We start from the raw sequence: 20,149 nt of genomic DNA, 5'->3' as shown, positions 1-20,149 counted from the left end.
TGTGTAATGCAGAATAACAACAATGTCTCCATACTAGGCCATAATTGAAGTTGAGGAGAAGAAATGTCATAAAACACTTAATTTGAGCCACATTTTCAAGTTCTAAAGTGATTTTTTACATGAAGACAACTACTGTGTCTTCTGTATCTACCTGCGTTGCACCAATGAAATTTCCCCATGTGGGACAATAAAGGAATTTCTTATCTTATATTACTTCTGATCGTCGTGAGTTCTACAAAACCAAGATGACCAACATTGTGTGAACAAAAAATAAATATTTATTTTCCTTCCAGTCCAACAATCACAGCCAAACACTCATAAGGTATTGAAATGCATCACATTCAAATAGCACCAAGTCTAACAATCTTGTCTCCACTTCTGGTTCTGAAAGTAAGTTTTATTTTCACAAACTTTTCACAAAAATCACAAACTACAATTAAATGTGTTCATATATTTGCCTTTTTAAATGTGTATTTAAATATGTTATGATCATCAGACCATAATTTATTCATAATTTGCTTGAACTCTTAAATGTTTTTATTTCAATGGGGAAAACATGTAGAACATTTAATATCCAAAACCAGAGGAGACTGAACACTTTTGAGCTCCATTACCAATCTTTACTTGTTGAGCTTAGTAGCTGCCACTTCACTCTTGATAAAGCAGGTGCTGCCCCCTTGTGGACTGTATGGTGTCCTTAATCTGCTGTAACAGTGTTTCTGGTTGTAGGCTCATGGCGGAGTGATCCAGTCGTTTAAAGTCTTCGTTGCACAGGAGACTTTCGATGGTGTGGGCTACTCTCTGGAGGTCGAAGGCCGCGTGATAAGGCCCGAGGGTGCAGAGGGATTCAGACTGGGACCGGGGGTAGTCCGAGGACTGCCCCGAGGAGCAGGAATTCAAAAAGGCTATACGGCTGTCGGCAATGATTTTAAGAAATGAGCCAAACTCTGAGTAATTTATCCCAGAGCAGGCCTTCATGATGACCTAAAAAATAAGAAGACTGTTAGATTCAACTTGACAAAAAATCTGATGTATGATATTCACAAAAAATATCTGAATTATAACTTGTGACAGTGGGACAGCGCAGAATTGGCCCTTCCCTGCAGTGATTGTGGTGTTTCAAGGAGAAGATTTGAACTTTCGTTACTTCTCAATCACTATGGATCACTTTTACTCTTGGCACGGCTCTGCGTACCACTCACTTTGAGAAGCTCTGGTCTAATACATTATTTAGAGAATAACAGGGCTTTTTCTTACCTGACAGTGCTGATGCCATGAGTCCATTGTATTTCTCCACTCTTCAATCTCCTTTTGCACCGAGGAAAGTTCATTTTGAAGGAACTGCCACATAATGTCGATATTGCACCCATTTAACCAGTTATGATTGATGGATATTGTGTCCTCCTGCAAGACAAAATATACTTACGTACAAAAACGACATCAAATATGAATTATGAAAGATGGCTGGTGGGTAACTAACCAGATTATAAACTTGATGGTGCCAGCCGCTTGGCACAAAAATGATTTCCCCCGCCTCTTGAATGATCTCTAAGGGCTGACAAGCTTCTTCAAAGTGCAGGTAGAGGCTTTTGTCTCGCAGTTCGGATGAGGTTACGTCATAAGCTAGGTTCCCGTGAGTGTCTCTTAAATACTCCTCTTGACCCGGGGGATAGAGGAGCCATTTCTTTCTGCCGCAGATGTTTGCAGACCAACTGTTGGAGCGGAACACATCTGCGTGAAAAGGGGTCCTGGAGACGAGAAGACATAACAGATCGATAAACCAGGTTCTTTTTCTTTAAGGGTTGTCAAAAGTATAAAAAATCAGAAGTTTACTGGTGCTAAAACTAGTATCAAAACTAAATACTCGTTTGAACAAGCATCTCAGCTAAAACAAATCACAAGACAAAATTTGGCCTTTCGTGAACAGTTTTAGAATAATCTTGAGTTTTATCAGAACTAGAATAAGATCGAATATCGAATTGGAACACGTTTTCCTTCATAATTAACTACATTGCTTTTCCACTAAACAGATATCCCCTTTAGTCCAATCATTACGTCCTTATCGCTTTATTGTTTGTTATTCATTTATTTGTAAAGTACAGCACAATGTTCACGTGCAATATAAGACCCAGACCTTGAACTAGTCTTGAACTAAGTTTCTGAAGGACATTTGAAGGCGTCAGCCAACTTCTATAAAAAATATTGCCTCTCCATTTTTTTTTAGACAGCTAAATTATAATTGCCTTGATAAGCAGTTTTTTCTATGGCTTCTCAAATGGACCTAGTGTAGTGAATTGTCACTACTAATTGTACACGATTATTGCACTTTAACGAGCCACTTGTTAAAAGTGCAAAATTTACCTTCGAGCAATTTCTACTTTCTCATTGAGATTTGCCTGGAATGTTCCATAATGTTGATTAAAACGTGTCAATTTTACATTTATTAAATTCTTTAATTGTTAAAAATACCTTGAAAAACATACTGTGACCAGGCTCGCCTTTCTACAGATCGGACCAGTAACTTGGCTTTGTGGCACTACTGCTTGTCTCCAGGGAAATAGATTTAAAGCCATAGTGTTTGAGATAAAGTCACAGACACAAGTCGGTGGCAGACTCTCACAAAGTGCACCTTTTATGTGGATGTAACTGGCCCACAATAAACCATATGTCATAACATTTCATTGGTCACAGATAAATGGGAAATTATTATATCCTTAAAGTTTCAGATTTAGAAATATTGTAATACCATGAGCCTTTAGGTCCCATGTATACAAATCTGTAATCATCCACTTCAAGGTGATCCCAGTATTCGTTGAGCCAGTCAGAAGAGAAGAAAACGGGAGTGTTGTACATGTTATGTTCTGGAAAATCCCTGTGGAAATCAAATAGCAATAATTACAGTAACATTTCACAATACAGCAATTTAACTGTGACATTATATTCAAATCTATACCTTGTCATGTGCCAGTCTTTTAGATAAAGGCAACCTTTTGGCGACGAGTGTCCGTTTTGAATGTATTCCTTCCAATATTGTATAAATTCTTTGAAAGGCATAACTTGTTTGGGATTTGCGTTGTATTCTTTCGCATTGCAATTTGCTACAGGCACAGGAGTCAGGTCTGCAAGAAAACGGTACAACTGTATATCAACTACCTTAATTAGCCTCAATAATGCATGAAGAAAGACTGACTTGATAATGAACAAATGTTTTTATTAAGAATGATTCAGACTTAATTAAGGGGGGAGGAGTTATGGTTATTAGGAGTTATCAAGCCTTTATAATGAACCAATAGTTTATTAAACTAACATGGGTGCATAAAAATACTACTACTAGTAGTATACTATTTGATTAAAGGGTTAGGAGTTAATGTATTAGTAGGCATGAATTAATCTTAATAAACTATTTATTGTGAATTATTATTATGAATTGTCTTTGTTGCGCTGTTAAGTGTTACTGGGACCTTCTGATTCAACACATTAAATAAAAGGATGAGTTAAAAAACAAAAACAACAAAAACAACCAAATATTACCAAATTCTTGCAGCAGTTTCTGAAAATGAGGCTTGCCATCTTCTGTCACCCATTGCTTCCTACACTTCCACTCTTCAGTAAACCTCTTTGAAAACATGCACGGGAGATTGGGGAGGAGATATTTTCGGAAGAATTTGGAATAGCTCAGGTCATAATCGATATAATTTACGAAATGTGGGGACCAATACTGTTCATAGGACTGCCTGGTGATTTTGACCAGGCTGCAGCAGTTTCGATACGCCTCTCTGTCCATGATGTCAACACCGTTAGCTTAGCCTCGAGAGCTAACACTGTTTCCGAAGCAGGACGAGATATTCGACGCGATCTTTCCATATGTCAGCACATTTTAAACACGTATTATGTCCACGACACATAAAGCAGCCACGCTATACAAAAAGTAGTCTAGTAAATTCACACATATTGTGCAAAAAGAGGAATGCACATGTGAATCAAGTCAAAATGCCACTTAAACATTAATTTAGCTCGTTTACGCACATCTGCAGGCAATTTCATGCAACAAACCGTAAATATGTTTATAACGTTTCGGAAAACACTGTTATGCCTCTTAGTAATTTTAATCGTTCTGTTAAAAGAACCAAAAATGCTAAAGTAGCATTAAAACGCTGCAGTGATAGACTTCTTTTTGACAACCCTATTGTTTCATGTCGGACCATAAACACGAACGTACTTTCGTGTGACGTCACTTCCGTAATAAACACTCGTATCGCGGGGGACAAACAACTAAAAGCTAGAGAAATCGTTAAAACATAATGTTCTCTTGCTAAATTCACAGGTTGAATCGGAAACTTTAAATCGATATTAAGTAGTTTGTCATGATGTGTTAAAAAGTCGAATTAGTGAGCCCAATGTGGTTAGAAAGAGAGGGAGATCGTCACTGAAGTCTGTTTTGCAGCTTTCTGGATCATCTCCTATTTCACTGTAGTAAGTATGATCCGGCTCAAGAAAAGCCTTAATTATACTGTAAATGTGCGTTTGAAAATAGGGCAGATTATCAAGGATCTTTCTGTAGTTTACCTTCAAAGCTAAGTGCTAAGCAAGTTAACATGTCACCAAAGAATGACTTTTGTGTAATGGGAAGGACTGAGAACCACAAAAGAAAAATGTAAATGATGGATAATAATGCTTTACAGTATTGATAATATCCTTGTGGCTCTTTTAGAATAGGTGTGGGCGATATCGACAAAACCGAATATCTCTATAAAATTAACCACAAAATTGCAAGATTGGAATATCACTTTATATCCTTGGAAGATTTTTGTTTTAGATATTTATTGGAGGATTACACTAGACGTTTCTGCTATTTTTACGGCCATTTTTAAGTTTTTAAGTTTTGTCTGCTAATTATAGACAATGCATTTCATTAGAGATCAATCGATTTTTCAAGGCTGATGCATAACCCATTGCCGATCCGCTCTGCCAATATTTTTGGCTGGTAAAGTAGAGCCAATTTTGACAATTTTTCCCAAATAATTTAAGTAAACCTTGTACGTTTTCAAGTCTTACCTTTTGGAAAAAAAACTAAAACACCAATATAAAATAAAATTGATTTTCCTCTTATTGTTATTTCTAGGTGTCTGTTCCAAAATGAGTAAGGCCATTGCGATTCACAGCTGGTTTGGCTCCTATTACCTGAACAATGAAAAGCGATGGGAAAGCGGCATATTGTCGCTCACAAGGACAATGGTACAGTTCGTCTCTAACCAAAGTAAAGAAAGCCTCGCGAGCTTTCGACTGTCCAGAATCGTGGAAATGAAGATGGAGACTTCCAGTTTCATCTTCAGCACCCTGACCGTGCTGGAGGAGGGCAACGTGAAGCACTGGTTTGGCTCGCTGAAACCCAACAGGCTGGTGGTGTACAACGTCTTGGAGCATTTTTGGAGAGAGCGGTTGTTTTCGTCCAACGCAGAGACTCTGGGAGCAGAGGGCCAGCCGTCCAAAGGGAGACAACTGATAAATCTGGTGGCCGGTGCCCAGAGAAGGCTGGAGGACACGGGGAGGGTCCTTAGCCATCAGGGGGAACAGTTCGACAACATGATGCTGGGACTGGAGAAGATGGACTCTGACCTGGGCGTGGCCGATAAGTAAGTTACACGAGTTATTTCATAGCGCGTTTAGAAAGAGATTGAAATTTTGATAATATTGTGAAAATGTGTATGGTATATAATTTATAGTGCAAAAAAAGCTGATTTAAAAATGAAAAAAATAGTCATGTAAACTTTTAATTAAAGGTACAAAGGTATATCATTTTACTGACATTGCACATTTGTCTGATAATTAAACCTAAACTAATACGTTTTTAAATGCATTTCTGTTGGCTTAACATAATATAGTCTGAATGTATTTATCGGGACAAATGTTATGATGAGACTATGATAAAAATGTTGCTGTATTTTGAAGCTTTTTGATTAGTTATCAGATTTTGCCTGAAGTGAAGGAGAAATATTTGCTTTTATTTTCGACACTCAAAACCGATATTTTATTTATTCAAGGGTTCTGAAATATATGGCTTTTCTGGTGGAGTGTTTTTGATTGCTTTTCTCTATGAAGATATTATTGCTTAGCGGATGTGTCTGTATGTTCAGTGTTTATAATGTCTGTGAGTTTTTTATATAGGTCGAATAAAGGTAAAACAAATAATTGTTCCGCAGTATGGCATTAAACATATCTTTCTCCATGAAGATCTGGACGTGATACTTCCACGCCAAGTTACAGGTCAGATCTGTAGAGAGGCAACCCCGCTCTCGATAAGAATCCATGTTTTCAAGGTATTTTCGAGCAATAAAAACACAAATTCTTGCCATGGATAGATAAGCTTAATGCCATACTGCGGAAAGTTCAAGCAAAGGAACAACATCTACATGGAGATGATTGTATCATTGCAGCAATATTGAGTAGCAGTTGTCCTATTATGGGAATTTATTACATTTACGGGACCCCACAAACAAATTAACTCCCCCAAATGTAAAAGTATTATGTTTGAGAGAAATCATTACGTGTGTGCGTTTATTACATGCATTTTTATAATGTTCATGGGGCTAATGGCACCTTTTAAAATCACCATGTTATTTATCATGTTATTGTTGCCTTTCTTTGGACTGTGTGATATGAATCATCTGACCAAGTAGGACAGCATCAGAGCACATTAACACTGGAGCTTTCATCGTGTGAGTAATGGAGTGTGTAGTCGTGGGCACACACCATTTCTGCTGACCGCAACAGCAACGCCAACAGTTGTTTAGTGTGTATGGCCTACTTTATTCTTGCAGATGGTGGGATATTTTTACTTGGCCATCTATAGAGGCGTTGGTGTTACAGTGCAAGATTAAACGTATAGGAAGGCAAACTATGAACTAGGTGGGTCATCCTTTTACATTGTATTCCACTGTGAACTGCAATATTGATCTAATACGGTTTGATAATTGAAACGGGTCATTTCACTTCCTGTTCAAAACTGCAAAACTTTGTAGTTACATTTCAGGGAGGAAACGAGCAGCAGATTGTCATTTACATGTTTTTATTTTTGAAAAGTGGCTACGTGTCATTTAAGAACATACATGTGTCACTCTGAGTCTTCATTTTTCAAATAATCACAATCTGAGTGCAGGGATGTGGGCGGGGATAGGGGGTGGGTGAAATCAAGACTTTTCTGAGCACTCGAGCCTCAGTGGCGGAACAATACAGGATTAACTCAAACGTACATGAATCAATCGAAATGGAACTTTGAGTGGACTAATGAATTGAAGTTGATTTTGCATAATATTTGTCGGTTGAGTTCAAGCAGAGATTTGGTACTTTTGTAATAGAAGTGTTTGATTTATTAATTATTACTTTATAGTGGCTAGCCTCTGTCAAACTCTGCTCCACAAATGGCAATAACAGCAAATGGAAATATAATAGATTCAACAATACTTTCTTTGTCTAACATAATCTAGACAAAAAATACCCATACTTTATTTATTTTATCTTAAAATGTAAAACGTAAAAATGTGTAGGTATCTATATTTCCCTCCAGTAAATTATTTGTATTTTATTTTACTTTTCCATCTATATATTTTTGAACTGGACTGAAAAAGTAGAAAGTACTTTCCATATGAGTATTTTTAGCACATTACATAATTAGACGCTGCCAAAAGTTTTTGAGTTGAAGCCCCTAATTTGAGCAAACAAAAATATACATACTGTACCGCTACATAAATATTACAAGAGAAAATTGCTACTGATGACCAATTCTTGATCCAAATCATTACATTTAACACAACATTTGTGTGGAATACATTATTTATTTTTACTCTTAAAGTACAACTCTTACTTAAGTAGATTATTGTATGTACTACTTTGTACTTTTATTTACTATTTACAATGTATTTAGCTTCCGCTTCTGTACCTCAACTCAAGCAACACAATCAAGTCATTCTAAAACCATTTCTTTTGGTTAGTGTATTCATTTGTTCATGTTTTGGATTGATGAAATCGTGCTATGATCTTAATCTGTGATTCTGTTTCAGACTTCTATCCGAGCTGGAATCCCCCCCGTGGTGGCCGTTTGGGAAACTTCCCTGGAAGCTGCAGCAGGAGGCGAAGGCCGAGGATGCAGAGAGGGCGGCGGCCGCGGCGGCTGCGACAGCCGGCAGAGGCTCGGCGAGGACCCGGGTCATCAGCAGCGTCCCCGCCGTGGTGTCCAGAGGAGCCGACTCGGACCTCAGACCGGGCTGCCTCCTGGTGCTGGTGTCCTCCGTAGAAGTCCGGGACACAAACTGCACCCTGCTCCATCGCTTTGAACGCAACGAGGTGGACGAGATCCGAGTGCACAGCCCGTACGAGATCACCATCAGGCAGAGGTTTATAGGAAGGCCGGACATATGCTTCAGGCTGCTGTCTGCCAAGATGCCAGAAGCCATGACCGTGCTGGAAATGCAGTATAAAAAGAAAGTGGAGTTTAGTCCCGAGTACAACATGTTCAAAGTGACTCCTGTCGCCTCTCCAACTGACTCACAGGACGGGCTTCAAGGTAAGACATGAACCTAACACAAGTACGCTCTAAACTGTGTCCAAATGTACTGAAGCTCAATCATATAGTATATCGTATCATATCAATAGGGATTATAGATGCCAAAAATATCTAAATGCAAAATGTATTGATACGCCAAAATATTGATGCTTCAAATTTCTCCATTGTTTTTAATTCAATTTCATTTATATTTTAGTAATATATTGTTTTCTGCTCATCTTTTTTACTATTCATATTGATTCAAGCAGAAGTTGAAAGAAAATAATGATGAGCCAAGGTAAAATTGTATCTGTATCTGATCGATATTTTGCCAGAGTCTTACTAGGTATCGGATCGAATCAAATATCAGCGGTATCACCCATCACTTCTACAAAAGCAAACACAGATTTTAAGACGGATATTGTACCAAATACAGACACAAAGACATATAGACGAATAACGTTTTCACCCACACCAGACCACGCCCCCTAATATAATGGAGCAGTAACAATACAGCAGGGTTACACCAGTTTAAAGTTGAGGGATCGTTACTGGCCCTGTACGTCCACCTGTCATTCACACATTTGTCCAAAGGGTGGCAGTAGAGCTTCACGTCACGATCACTTCCCAGAGCAGAGCTGTGGCTGAACTAAATGTACCCTTGGACACTTGTACTTGTTCCTCTGACACAAATGTACGTAGATGAGTCACTTCAGCCTGGATTGCCCGTCTGCTTTCCCCGTAAACAACATGTGCCCTGTGCCTCGCCCACGCAGCAGCTCCTCTCAGGTGCCAGGACTCAGAGCTGCCCGGGGAGGTCCCAGCCGGGGGAGGACTGTCCCAGCTCCAAGTGCACGTTCAGCAGCAGCAGCAGAGCGTGAGCCAGGCGGAGGCGCAGGAGCTCAAACAGGTGAGACATGAGGGCTCGTATTCGCCTCCTGCTGGTCGGACTCAGACGTGGCCAGAGTGGGTTCAATCTCATTTTAGAGTTTAGGTTATTTGTAAATGATCGTGCTGGATGTCACGATTTCAGATTGTAGCGTGATGATTGTTGTGAGAGTAAACGTTGCGATTTAACGATTATTCTCGATCATTAACATCACGAGCAAAACGACAATAAAATCCGTTATTTTCTTGTTCTCTCAACACGTTTCCGCTCCTCAATGTGTGACTTGTTTAATGAAATCAAACTTTATGAATGATTAATTTGACATAAATCAAGCATGAAAAAAAAAAAACACTTTACTTTTTTGAGGAAAGGCTGAGCAGAAAGGACTTAATTTTGCGTCTAAAATTTTATATAACATTTTCCTGAACTAAAAAAAGGTCTTATTCAGTTAGAAAATTGTCACATTGTAAAAAATCTGGACTAAATGGGACAATAATTTGCAAACTTATGCCTTAACCTTTCATTTAAACTAGTGACTAACCTAATAATCTTGACATCTCCAGAGCTAGTATTTTAGTATTTTTACACCGACAATAATAAATGAAGATAAGATAAACAAGATGCAAATTCAAAGTACAAGGGTTAATAGTGGCTTAGGTGGTAGATCTGTTGTTTAAGACACTCATAATAAGAAAGGGCAAAACAATGAATCATTCTTGACTTCATATTGTGCAACCTCAGTTTTCTTTCTTCTTGTCGTAGTAAAAAAAATAAAAAATACTTTCTGCACTGACTTTATGATAAGAGAACGTTTTAACCATTGCTTTAATACATTTAAAACAGTAAAATGTCTTTTAAAGTCTGAACTCTGCTGGACCACTTGCATTTACTGACTGTAAAACTCTCTATTTTATAAAACATTCTCGATTAAAATGTGATTAATTGCCCAGCCTTAGTTCCAACTCCAAAACAGGCCAAATAATGGATATAATAATTACACAGTAAACAAAACACTTCATAATAACAATATTTGACAGTTTGAAAATTAAAAAAAACAACTTATAAGTAACTGTAATAAACATTGTAAAAGATGTATTATTGAATTATTTAACATTGGAAACAAACTGCCTCTGCCTGACAGCCGCATGTATTTTGATCATTTTTTCCCCAAACCAAATTTTAATATGATTTTCACTTGACTATATTTGATCCGGCCTGTTTTAAATGCTGGTTTGTGTGACCTCAAACCAAAGGCCGTACAGGTTTTTACGACGGGAAAAGAGGCTCGGTTTAGTTGTTTGGACAAACTCTGCCTCGTCTTTCCATTCGCAGTCTCGCAACGCACTGGCCTGAGAGTCGGGCTGCGGTGGAGACGCACGATATAAAGATCCATGACAACCAGCACCAGCATGTCTTACAGCGCGTCTGGAGAACTCCTACTATTTAATATTACCTTGATTTCATAAATATCCTCTGTCTTGAAGCCTTCAGTCTCCATATTTCCTAACCTTTTTTGTTTTTTTTAATCATTTAACAGGTCTCACGGTAATTCGACTTCAATCACTGACTATTCGACTACTAAATGAATCGTTAGTGACTAGATTTTTGTGGAAATCATAGTGTACATGAATCAGTTATTTGTTTTTTTTTACGTAAAATTACAACAGTTAAGATTAAAGCCCAAACCTTTTTCCAAACCGTAACAGACTTGTGCCTAATCTAATCTTAACCAGACCAGCAACAAAACTTCATCTAAAATACTATATTTACATCTTTGTATATTGGCCTTAAATTTGTGAAAACATATTTTAAGCCTACACAAACACACAGACAACACACAGATACTTGATTTGTATGTATAAACTTTATGTCTTTGCTCTATTCAAGCTACATCCCTTTTAATAACCTTAAAAAGACAGTGTGAAAACTGATAAAAAGTGTATTTAAATCGTGTCTTCAGAATAATACATGTGTCGTTCCACTGCAACACAAATCAAATCAAATCAAAATCAAATCAATTTATTTTTGTAAGGCCCAAAATCACAACAACAGTTGCCTCTGAGGGCCACAGGGAGAAATGAATCAACAATGTCTGTGGTGGCGATGGAGTCAGACAATGTCTGTGGTGGCGATGGACGATGTCCCAGGGTCCTCTGTCCTTAGACTCTCCTTCTCGGCCAGGAAAAACTACAAAAAAAACCTCTTTGGGAAAAAAGCGTAGAAACCTGGAGGAGTTCCAGTGAAGGAGAGATCCGACTCTCACAGACGGACACGAGGAGACTGGAGCTGGACCCACTCTTCAGGCAGAAGAGGGTCCGACTGAGGCGAACTGGAGCCACTCTTCAGGCAGATGAGGGACCGACTGAGTCGAGCTGGACCCACTCTTCAGGCAGATGAGGGACCGACTGAGGCGAACTGGACCCACTCTTCAGGCAGAAGAGGGACCGACTGAGGCGAACTGGACCCACTCTTCAGGCAGAAGAGGGACCGTCTTGAGTCGAGCTGGACCCACTCTTCAGGCAGATGAGGGACCGTCTGAGTCGAGCTGGACCCACTCTTCAGGCAGATGAGGGACCGTCGACCCCCAGCATAGTTACTCCTAGGGCAGCGTAGCTAAAGCTGTGGGTTTATGTTTCTGTTCCTAACTAGTCTGACCATAAGCGATTTCGAAGAGGAACGTTTTAAGCCTGGACTTAAATGAAGAGACTGTGTCAGCATATTTAACATGGGTCGGGAGCTGATTCCATAACACAGGAGCTTGGTAGCTAAACGCTCTACCTCCTACAGTACTTTTAGAGACTCTTGGCACCACCAGAAGGCCGGCATTCTGAGAGCGAAGAGCTCTGTTTGGATGATATGGTTCTATAGCATCTTTGAGGTAGGATGGGGCCATGTCATTTATGGCTTTGTAGGTCAAGAGTAGAATTTTGAATTTGATTCTAGACTCGACGGGGAGCCAGTGAAGAGACTTCAGCACCGGCGTAATGTGCTCTCTTCTTTTTGTTCCTGTTAGTAATCTTGCTGCTGCATTTTGAACCAGTTGAAAGCTTTTTATGGAGCTTTTAGGACACGCTGCAAGCAGGGAGTTACAGTAGTCTAATCTAGTCGTTACAAATGCATGGATAAGTTTTTCGGCATCACTTTTAGGCAGGATTCTTCTGATTTTGGCTATGTTGCGCAAATGGAAATAGGCTGTTTTACAAGCTTGATTTATATGAGCTTTAAATGAGAGCTCCTGGTCAAATAAGACTCCAAGGTTTCTTACAGTAGAACTGGAGGCTACACTGACATTGTCCAGTGTGACTATCTGCTCAGATAGAGAGTCTCGTAGATGCTTAGGGCCTAGCACAATGACCAGGTAGTTTAGTGTCATCCAGGTTTTTATCTCCTTCACACAAGTACTAAGTCTGTCTACTTGATCGCTCTGATCAGGTTTCATTGATAAATACAGCTGAGTGTCATCTGCATAGCAGTGGAAGTTAATGTCATGCTTTCTGATAATGTTGCCTAATGGCAGCATATAAAGAGTAAACAGAATTGGACCGAGTACCGAACCCTGTGGCACACCGTAAATTACTTTAGAGCTTGGTGAGGAGCTCTGGTTTACATTAACAAATTGGAACCTATCAGATAGATAGGATTTAAACCAGCTGAGGGCTGTTCCTCCAGCACCTACATCACATTCTAACCTCTGCAGTAGAATGTTGTGGTCAATGGTGTCAAACGCTGCGCTGAGGTCCAACAGAACCAGGATTGAGACCAGTCCATCGTCAGCGGCTAATAACAAATCATTTGTGACTTTAACTAGTGCAGTTTCAGTGCTGTGGTGGGCTCTGAACCCTGACTGGAAAACTTCAAATAAGTTATTGTCCTGCAGGTGGCGACAAAGCTGTTTTACTACAACTTTTTCAAGGATTTTAGAGACGAAGGGAAGATTTGAAATAGGTCTGTAGTTTACCAATAGGCCGGGATCTAGATTAGGCTTTTTCAGAAGAGGTTTAATGACTGCATGTTTGAAGGACTGTGGAACATAGCCACTTTCGAGTGAAGTATTTATTATATTAAGAATAGGGTCTATAATTAGGGGAAGAATGTCTTTGAGGAGTCTGCTTGGAATGGGGTCTAGGACACAAGTTGAGCTTTTAGAGGACATTATGGCTGAAGTTATCTCTGCTTGATCGACAGCTGTGAACCTTTCTAAGTTTACAGGTGGATTTATATGGGACGTTAGATTTACAGCTTGGGCTAGTTCAGGGCTAATAGCGGGGGTAATTTCATCTAATTTATCTCTGATTGTTTTTATTTTATTGTTAAAAAATAGGAGGAAATCATCAGAGCTAAGTGTAGCTGGGATTGAGGGCTCTACTGCACTGTGACAAAGCCAGTGCCTTGGCCAAAACACAAGAACGTTTGTTGTAACCCTTTGACATTTAATTATCTGTTTTATTAAATCTGGACAGATAATATAGGCCCGTACGAGCGTTAACGCGAGCCGCCTCGGGTCACTGCCTCACATCTTAAACAGCGTTATCAATGACAACACTGAGTCAGCCGTGTTTTGCCTCGTCTATTGTGCTCATAAATGGCGCACTGTGTGGACCTGATAACGGCCCCTCACTTCAAAGCCCTCGAGTCGGGCCCTAATGCCACGGTCGCGCACACACCCTGCTTTTAATGTAATTCATGTCCAGATTACAATCTACAGACCGCCGTGGAGGGCTTAAGTGCTCCGGCAAATATTCACTTTTCGTTCGTTCTCTCGTACGTTTTGTAACATGGACCAGAGCAAACGGGGACAGTCCGCATGACGCAGCACTTTTTATTGATGCTAAACTTTAAACAACACCTTGCATTTTTTACCACCGTTTTAATACATTTCGCCCCTAGCCTAAATGTTTGAGTTAGCCGCTTTCTACTCGACTTGGGTCTCCTTGGCGATTCATAAGCAAAAGCTAAAAATATTTCGGAAAAGGCGCGATGTCGTCACTGTAGCCCGGATTCAACCATAACAGCCGCCGGTGTCGCAGTATTGTTGACTTACTACCTGTTTTGGAAGCACCGTCTGGAGCAGGTTCGGTAACGTCCAGCTGACATCATGTCCCAGGCTGTGTACCGTGTGTGCGTGTCAACTACAACATAATATTAGTTTTGAAGCTGCGATGGTGGGCTATGGGTCGGTTTTATGATGAGGTTTGGCTTGGCACGTTGAAATACTTTTGGGGCATTCCATCAACCATAACATATACAGTAGTTGGGCAAAGGAGATGTTGGTAGTACAGGCCAGGGAGCTATATAATGTGCCATGGCCAGAGGAAGAAGAAGAAGAAGAAGAAGAATGTCGACTAAGTTTATGTTCATTTGTGTTCAATTCGTTTTATTTTGACATCGGACACTTAAGGAATTGATATTAAAGCGTCATTCTGAAGAGCTGTCTTGAAACTCAAAGTCATACTTCAGATATAGATGGGTTTAATGCCATACTGTGGAATATTATAGACAAAGGAGCAACATTTCCACGGAAACGAGCATGAGGAGGCTCCTTCAGGCTGCGGAAGAGTCAGGTTTGTGGAGATGCAAGCATAGTAAGAAGACCACATCTTCCCAGGGCCGGCCCAGCCTATAAGCAAACTAAGCAGCCGCGTAGGGCCCCGAGGCGTTAATAGGGCCCCCAATCTGGCAACCCGTCTTATGCGAAGTGCAAGCGCAGCATGCGCCACTAGTGTGTAGTGTACAATCTGGCAACCAGGGCACCAAACCTGCGCTGATTGGTCAACTTCATTGTGCGCGAGGAGCTCGAGAGCAAAACATAAACACAACACAACGTGGTCCCTGCGTGGTCCTCATGTCCAGAGGAATATATCTCCCGGTGCCGAAAAACGAAAGAAGAAACTTCTTGACGATGTAAAGAAACTGCAAACTCAACAACACTCTCCAGGTATTGAACTTCTCTTACAAAGAGACGGTTAATGCTGCTGTTTGAAACAACACGAGTCTGTCACGTTAGTTCGCTCAGGCTGGAGGCGACGAGAGCTCTGCCCCGCGCACAATATGTCTGAATGAAAGCTTAATAATAAGCTTAACATTTACACCAGCCCGGTAGTGTCAGCTGCAGGTGAGGCCGGTGAGGGGCCTCTATGCCCCGGGTCACAAAGAGGCGGAGATCCGGTCCGGACGAGCGCCGTCTCGTCCAGAACCTCTGACGTGAAACTTTGGAGTGAACAGTGTGCGGCCCCTGTCCCGGGCCCCTGTCCCGGGCCCCTGTGCAGGGCCCCTGTCCCGTAGTCCCGGGCCCCTGTGCAGCCTCAGTCAGAGATGAGCGGTTTGAGTTTGCGTCCCTCTCTCTCACATCACCATGTGTGAGATCAATCGTGACTCGTGATGTCTGTTTTACTTTGACTTCTTAAAGTGCAATAAGAGGAACGTAAAGGTTTATGCACGTAAGGTCCATCAGCCAATCACATCGCAGCATTGTTTCATGCAGGAGTCCAGTGTGTGGTGTTCTGATCAGAACAAACATTTATATTGTAATTCACTTTTAATAGAGCAATAAAACATTTAAATTTATTTAAAAAGCATCATTAGACTATTTGTTATAAATTATAATAAATTGATAGTGAAAAATAACCAGACATATTATGATTACGTCTGTTATAGAATAATACTATATATTTTTATATAAAAGTGGCAAAGTTGCAGAAACGCAGTCTCTTCACTATAGCGAGGTTTGGACCTTCACTTCTCGTTCTGTTCATTCTCTGGGAATAACATGTTTGCACTGTTTTATCAGTGTTAATTGTTAATCAAGCAATGCTTATGCCATTTGTTTAATTTAATATAACTTGTTTTGTCACTTTGGCAAGAAGGAATAGTTGGGAGCTGTAAAAGATAAATTAGTAAGGATAACTATTAATTTTACATTTTCTGTTAAAATGAATCAATTTGACCATAATTATTTTTCATAGCCAATATGGTATTTAGTAATTAAGTACACTATTGTATTAATAACTGGCTTTAATCATTTTCTCCTGGCACAGTTTCATCACATCATCATTTTATAGCATTACAACCTCAACATTTTACTCTTACTTTAGCCGGCTGGACCACATTAAAATGCACCAGAATACACGAAAAAGGTCTGAAAGGGTCTGGGCCCCCAGACCCCCCTGTTCATTAATTTAAACTGCTAATGTGCTAATGTGGCTGTCGACCCTTAACGCCCACAAATACGCCCAAAAACATATCTGGGATGTGTGTTATTTGTACAGGGAGTAGAGGTGATGTCAGCGGAATACCAAGTTGCATTGTGGGATTTAAGTTATCAATATTTGAGCTTGTGAGGTGCTGAGAATAAACTAACTGGCAAACGGATGCCCTGGAGTTTTGGTGCGCTTTATTTGCGTTGAAGAAAGTTCCCATATGTGAATTGTTTACTGACAATGGCAATAAAACTGATTCTGATGACGTGGTGAGGGGCCCCCAAAAATGTTTTCGCTTAGGGCCCCCTGAAGGCTTGGGCCGGCCCTGCATCTTCCTTTATGTTTTTCAGCGCATTAAAACAACAAACAAACATGAAAAAAAACATGCTTTAATTAAAAAAAAAACTCTTACATGGTGGCGCCGTGTGTGATTTTGATTCAAATTGCATTAACATGAAATCCTCTTTGTATCCCGCGATATGAGGTAAATCTAATATAGCTTTTGCTGGTAACAATTGTGTTTTGAATGATTTTCTTTTTTTCAGTTTCAATATAAAATATAGAACAAAGAAACACAAAAACATAATTGTCCCATTTGGTCTAAAGTCCCTCAAAATTTTTTCCAAATTAAGTCTGAATGTGATCGTTTCCATTTTGTCAAATTTCAGTCACAATGTCATTCTAGTCCTTCATTGTCAGTGCAGTTTGTATCATCCATTTTTTGATTGGCTTTTTCTCCCCCGCCAAGAGAATGCTTCAAAGGTATCCATGACAGTGTCCATGGCAGGAGTTTTAAGACCCAAACACATTGTCCTGAATTCAATGTCAGAAACGGTCTGCACTGCTTTGTTCACCTCAGTCCAATGTTTAAGAATGTTAGGACATTCCCAAAACGCGTGATATTGACGGACCACCTGGCAACCACAGTTTCTCCAGCATTAGCATTTTCCCTGTGAGCACTTTGAGCTGATTTAGTCTCATAATAAGACTCACATTTTGTCATTTGTATTGTTTAAATCTCTGCGTCCTCTGCCCGCTCTGATTGGTCACTACCTAAAGCCCTGCACTTGCACCAATTGTTCAACTCTTTTAAATCATAATGCTGCGTTCAACTTACATGGACACTTCGGCCTCTAGGACTTATGTTACTGTGACATTGTCGGGCAATTAAATGGTGCTGAAGTAATGTCATTTGATCATGTCACTTGAATGATCTTAAATGTTGAAAACTGTTTCAACCAAACCCAGCTTTTGTTTTTCTGTTAAACCTCATGTGCACTCGTCTTCAATAACATCTTTAAAAAATGGTATCTGCCATCAAAATGGTAGCCAAAAACAAGACGAGAGTATTTTCTTTCGAGATTAAAGCATGAAAAGAAATATTTCTTTAACAGAACAGCAGCTTGAGGACACAGCCTTTATTTCTGCTTCTGTTTCTTAAAATATCTGTGATTGGAGCCGGGAGATTGCCCATTCCAAAGCATCATGCCAAAGCTTTCAATTGTCAAGAATATGCACGTTCTGTTCACTTGCTTGCGGTTACTACGTGTAATTGGGTCTGTGAGCGTGAACGTAAATACAAGTGTGTACTGTTTATTTTGCCAGATGCTGCTGCAGTTGAAGAGCCTGGCCCTGGAGGCTGAGACGGAGCTGGAAAGGCAGGACGAAGCTCTGGACGTTCTGACCAACTCGGCCGACAGGACCACCATGCAGATAGGGAAGCACACCAACCGCATGAAGAGGCTGCTCTGAGGCCAGTCCTGTCAACTCTGCACACGTAAAATATATATTTACTGTATACTGGTCAAAATGTAAATAAACCAGGTGGAAGTAGGAGGTTTGTGGATATTACTAAGCCTGAAATTGAATGATTGAGAGATTGTTCTTTAGCTGTAACTGTAGCCAAAAGGTTGCAAAATGTATAAGATATATCATTTCCTTATCCCGATCAAAGAGAAACCACCTTATTGGGCGATACTGACATTAAAAAATATGCTAAAACAACTTATAAATGTCTCGGCAAAATAAAAAAAAATAAAAACGTGCCTATGAAAGGTTGGATGATGCAGTTAATTTTTATATATTTCAAATTTTGCTAGAAATTATAAAAATGTTATCACAGAATACCACATTTCTTTAGGTTTATAATTTCACTTCCTGTTTGTAATTGATGACATCACACTAAGAAATTACCCAGCAAACACTGGGCAAAAACTCATCTAATGTTTTTTTTGACTCATAAAATACATGTTAACGCCTTCATTTTGTTTAATTCATGCTTAGAATGTCAGAAATTGAGTTTATTTTGTGTAATGTATGCATAAAAGTTGTGTGGAATGAGTGTTCTTAGTGTGATGTCACTTCCTGTCATTTTCTACAGAATTTTCTAAGTTTTCTCCACAAATACCCACTCGATTGTATGTATTTTCCGTATGTACCTGCTTAAATGTTCAAACTAGTAATTCATTTCGAGAGAAAAAAAAATCTAGCTAGTTTTTGTTTGGGTTTTTTTGGGCAGAAGTTTTTATTGTACAGCATGAAATGGGGGTGAAGGGCAGGGAGGACATTCAGCAAATAGTCGGAGCTGGGTATCGATCTCACAACATTAAGGCAAGCACAGACCCTGGCCAAAGCGCTATAAGCTAGGTTTTTCAAAGTAAAGTTAATCATGAAGTCAACAATAATTAAGTAAAGACTAAGATTAGCACTTTGTTTTATGTTTGACCCAAAATGTGCTCATACTACATACAATACATTAAGTAGCTGATTTACCTACATTAAAAAAAAAAAAAATCCCTTTAAACTTTTATAGTATTTCTAATTAGAAGTCATAGTGATCGATATGTATTTAGTGTATTTTAAAGGTGATTTGATTGAAGGCCTGAGAGACGAGCCGTGCACTTTTTGAGTTAAAGTGTATTTCACCTACATCTGAAAGCAAAATAAGACCATATCCAATTGTAATTTCTATACAATTACGTTTCTACACATTTTACACCTTCCTGTTCCGTACTGTGAATAAGGAGCAGTCTTACAGTGTCATTAATGTCAAATATTCAGGTCTTTATCAGAACAATTGTATCCATTGTGGGCCCGTTTGCATTTCACTTTGCATTACTGTGTCATTTTTGTGTCAAACTGGACTTTTTAAGCGGCATGTACAATTCTCTTAAGCGATAAATACTATACAGATGTTTTGTGCAGTATATTTGCTTACAGCACCTTAAGTCTGATGCCTGGGCACGTCCACAGAAGGTTGTCATGGTTTCTTGTTCGTTGCGTGTGATGTGATGCCATTGACTGTATGCGACATGTTTACAACTTTCATTTTTATTTGTGCCATAATTTACATTTATCCAATTGTTGGATATTTGGGGCGTTTACTTCACGTTTGTTGCCTGTATATACAAATAAAATAGAAACATTAAAATAGCAAGAACTCTCTTTTTATTTATAAGTCTGCATCAAAGTATCTTGTATTTTGTTTGATTGCAAATATATAATTACGGTACACAATATACCATT

General features: G+C 39.4%; 2 protein-coding genes across 3 annotated transcripts in view; one reads left to right on the top strand and one right to left on the bottom strand.

Annotated features, from left to right (window-relative positions):
* Positions 1-596: 596 nt before the first annotated feature.
* Positions 597-4,080, bottom strand: jmjd4 (jumonji domain containing 4). The gene is made up of 6 exons (XM_072441707.1): positions 3,532-4,080; positions 2,954-3,119; positions 2,747-2,872; positions 1,481-1,748; positions 1,258-1,404; positions 597-984 (listed from the first exon to the last, which is right to left on the bottom strand). The coding sequence occupies exons 1-6, from the start codon at positions 3,782-3,784 to the stop codon at positions 649-651; spliced, it is 1,296 nt and encodes a 431-aa protein (XP_072297808.1). The 5' UTR covers positions 3,785-4,080; the 3' UTR covers positions 597-648.
* A 209-nt stretch (positions 4,081-4,289) lies between these two features.
* The window catches only part of snap47 (synaptosome associated protein 47), a 100,779-nt gene continuing 84,919 nt past the window's right edge, over positions 4,290-20,149 (top strand). The window contains exons 1-5 of one of the 2 annotated variants that reach the window (XM_072441709.1): positions 4,290-4,473; positions 5,123-5,633; positions 8,058-8,560; positions 9,316-9,449; positions 18,230-18,401. In XM_072441709.1, coding sequence (XP_072297810.1) covers positions 5,137-5,633; positions 8,058-8,560; positions 9,316-9,449; positions 18,230-18,376 — 1,281 coding nt within the window. In that variant the 5' untranslated portion in view covers positions 4,290-4,473; positions 5,123-5,136 and the 3' untranslated portion in view covers positions 18,377-18,401. Of the gene's footprint in view, positions 4,474-5,122; positions 5,634-8,057; positions 8,561-9,315; positions 9,450-18,229; positions 18,408-20,149 lie in introns of those variants that run through there. The other variant, XM_072441708.1, reaches the window with a different exon arrangement.

Source organism: Eucyclogobius newberryi, unplaced genomic scaffold (assembly GCF_026437365.1).
Source record: "Eucyclogobius newberryi isolate DKJ021-1_F unplaced genomic scaffold, fEucNew1.0.hap1 SCAF_12, whole genome shotgun sequence".
NCBI lineage: Eukaryota > Metazoa > Chordata > Actinopteri > Gobiiformes > Gobiidae > Eucyclogobius > Eucyclogobius newberryi.
Note: the sequence above shows the minus strand (reverse complement) of the source record. Positions and strands in the feature narration are given on the sequence as shown.

What these genes read in the sequence shown, in the direction of transcription:
- jmjd4 (XM_072441707.1), bottom strand. Translation starts at nt 3,784, where the DNA reads ATGGACAGAGAGGCGTATCGAAACTGCTGCAGCCTGGTCAAAATCACC. An exon ending in GAAACTGCTGCAAGAATTTG is followed by an intron (nt 3,120 to 3,531) that starts GTAATATTTGGT and finishes GTTTTCTTGCAG; the next exon opens with ACCTGACTCCTGTGCCTGTA. An exon ending in CATGGCATCAGCACTGTCAG is followed by an intron (nt 985 to 1,257) that starts GTAAGAAAAAGC and finishes CTTATTTTTTAG; the next exon opens with GTCATCATGAAGGCCTGCTC.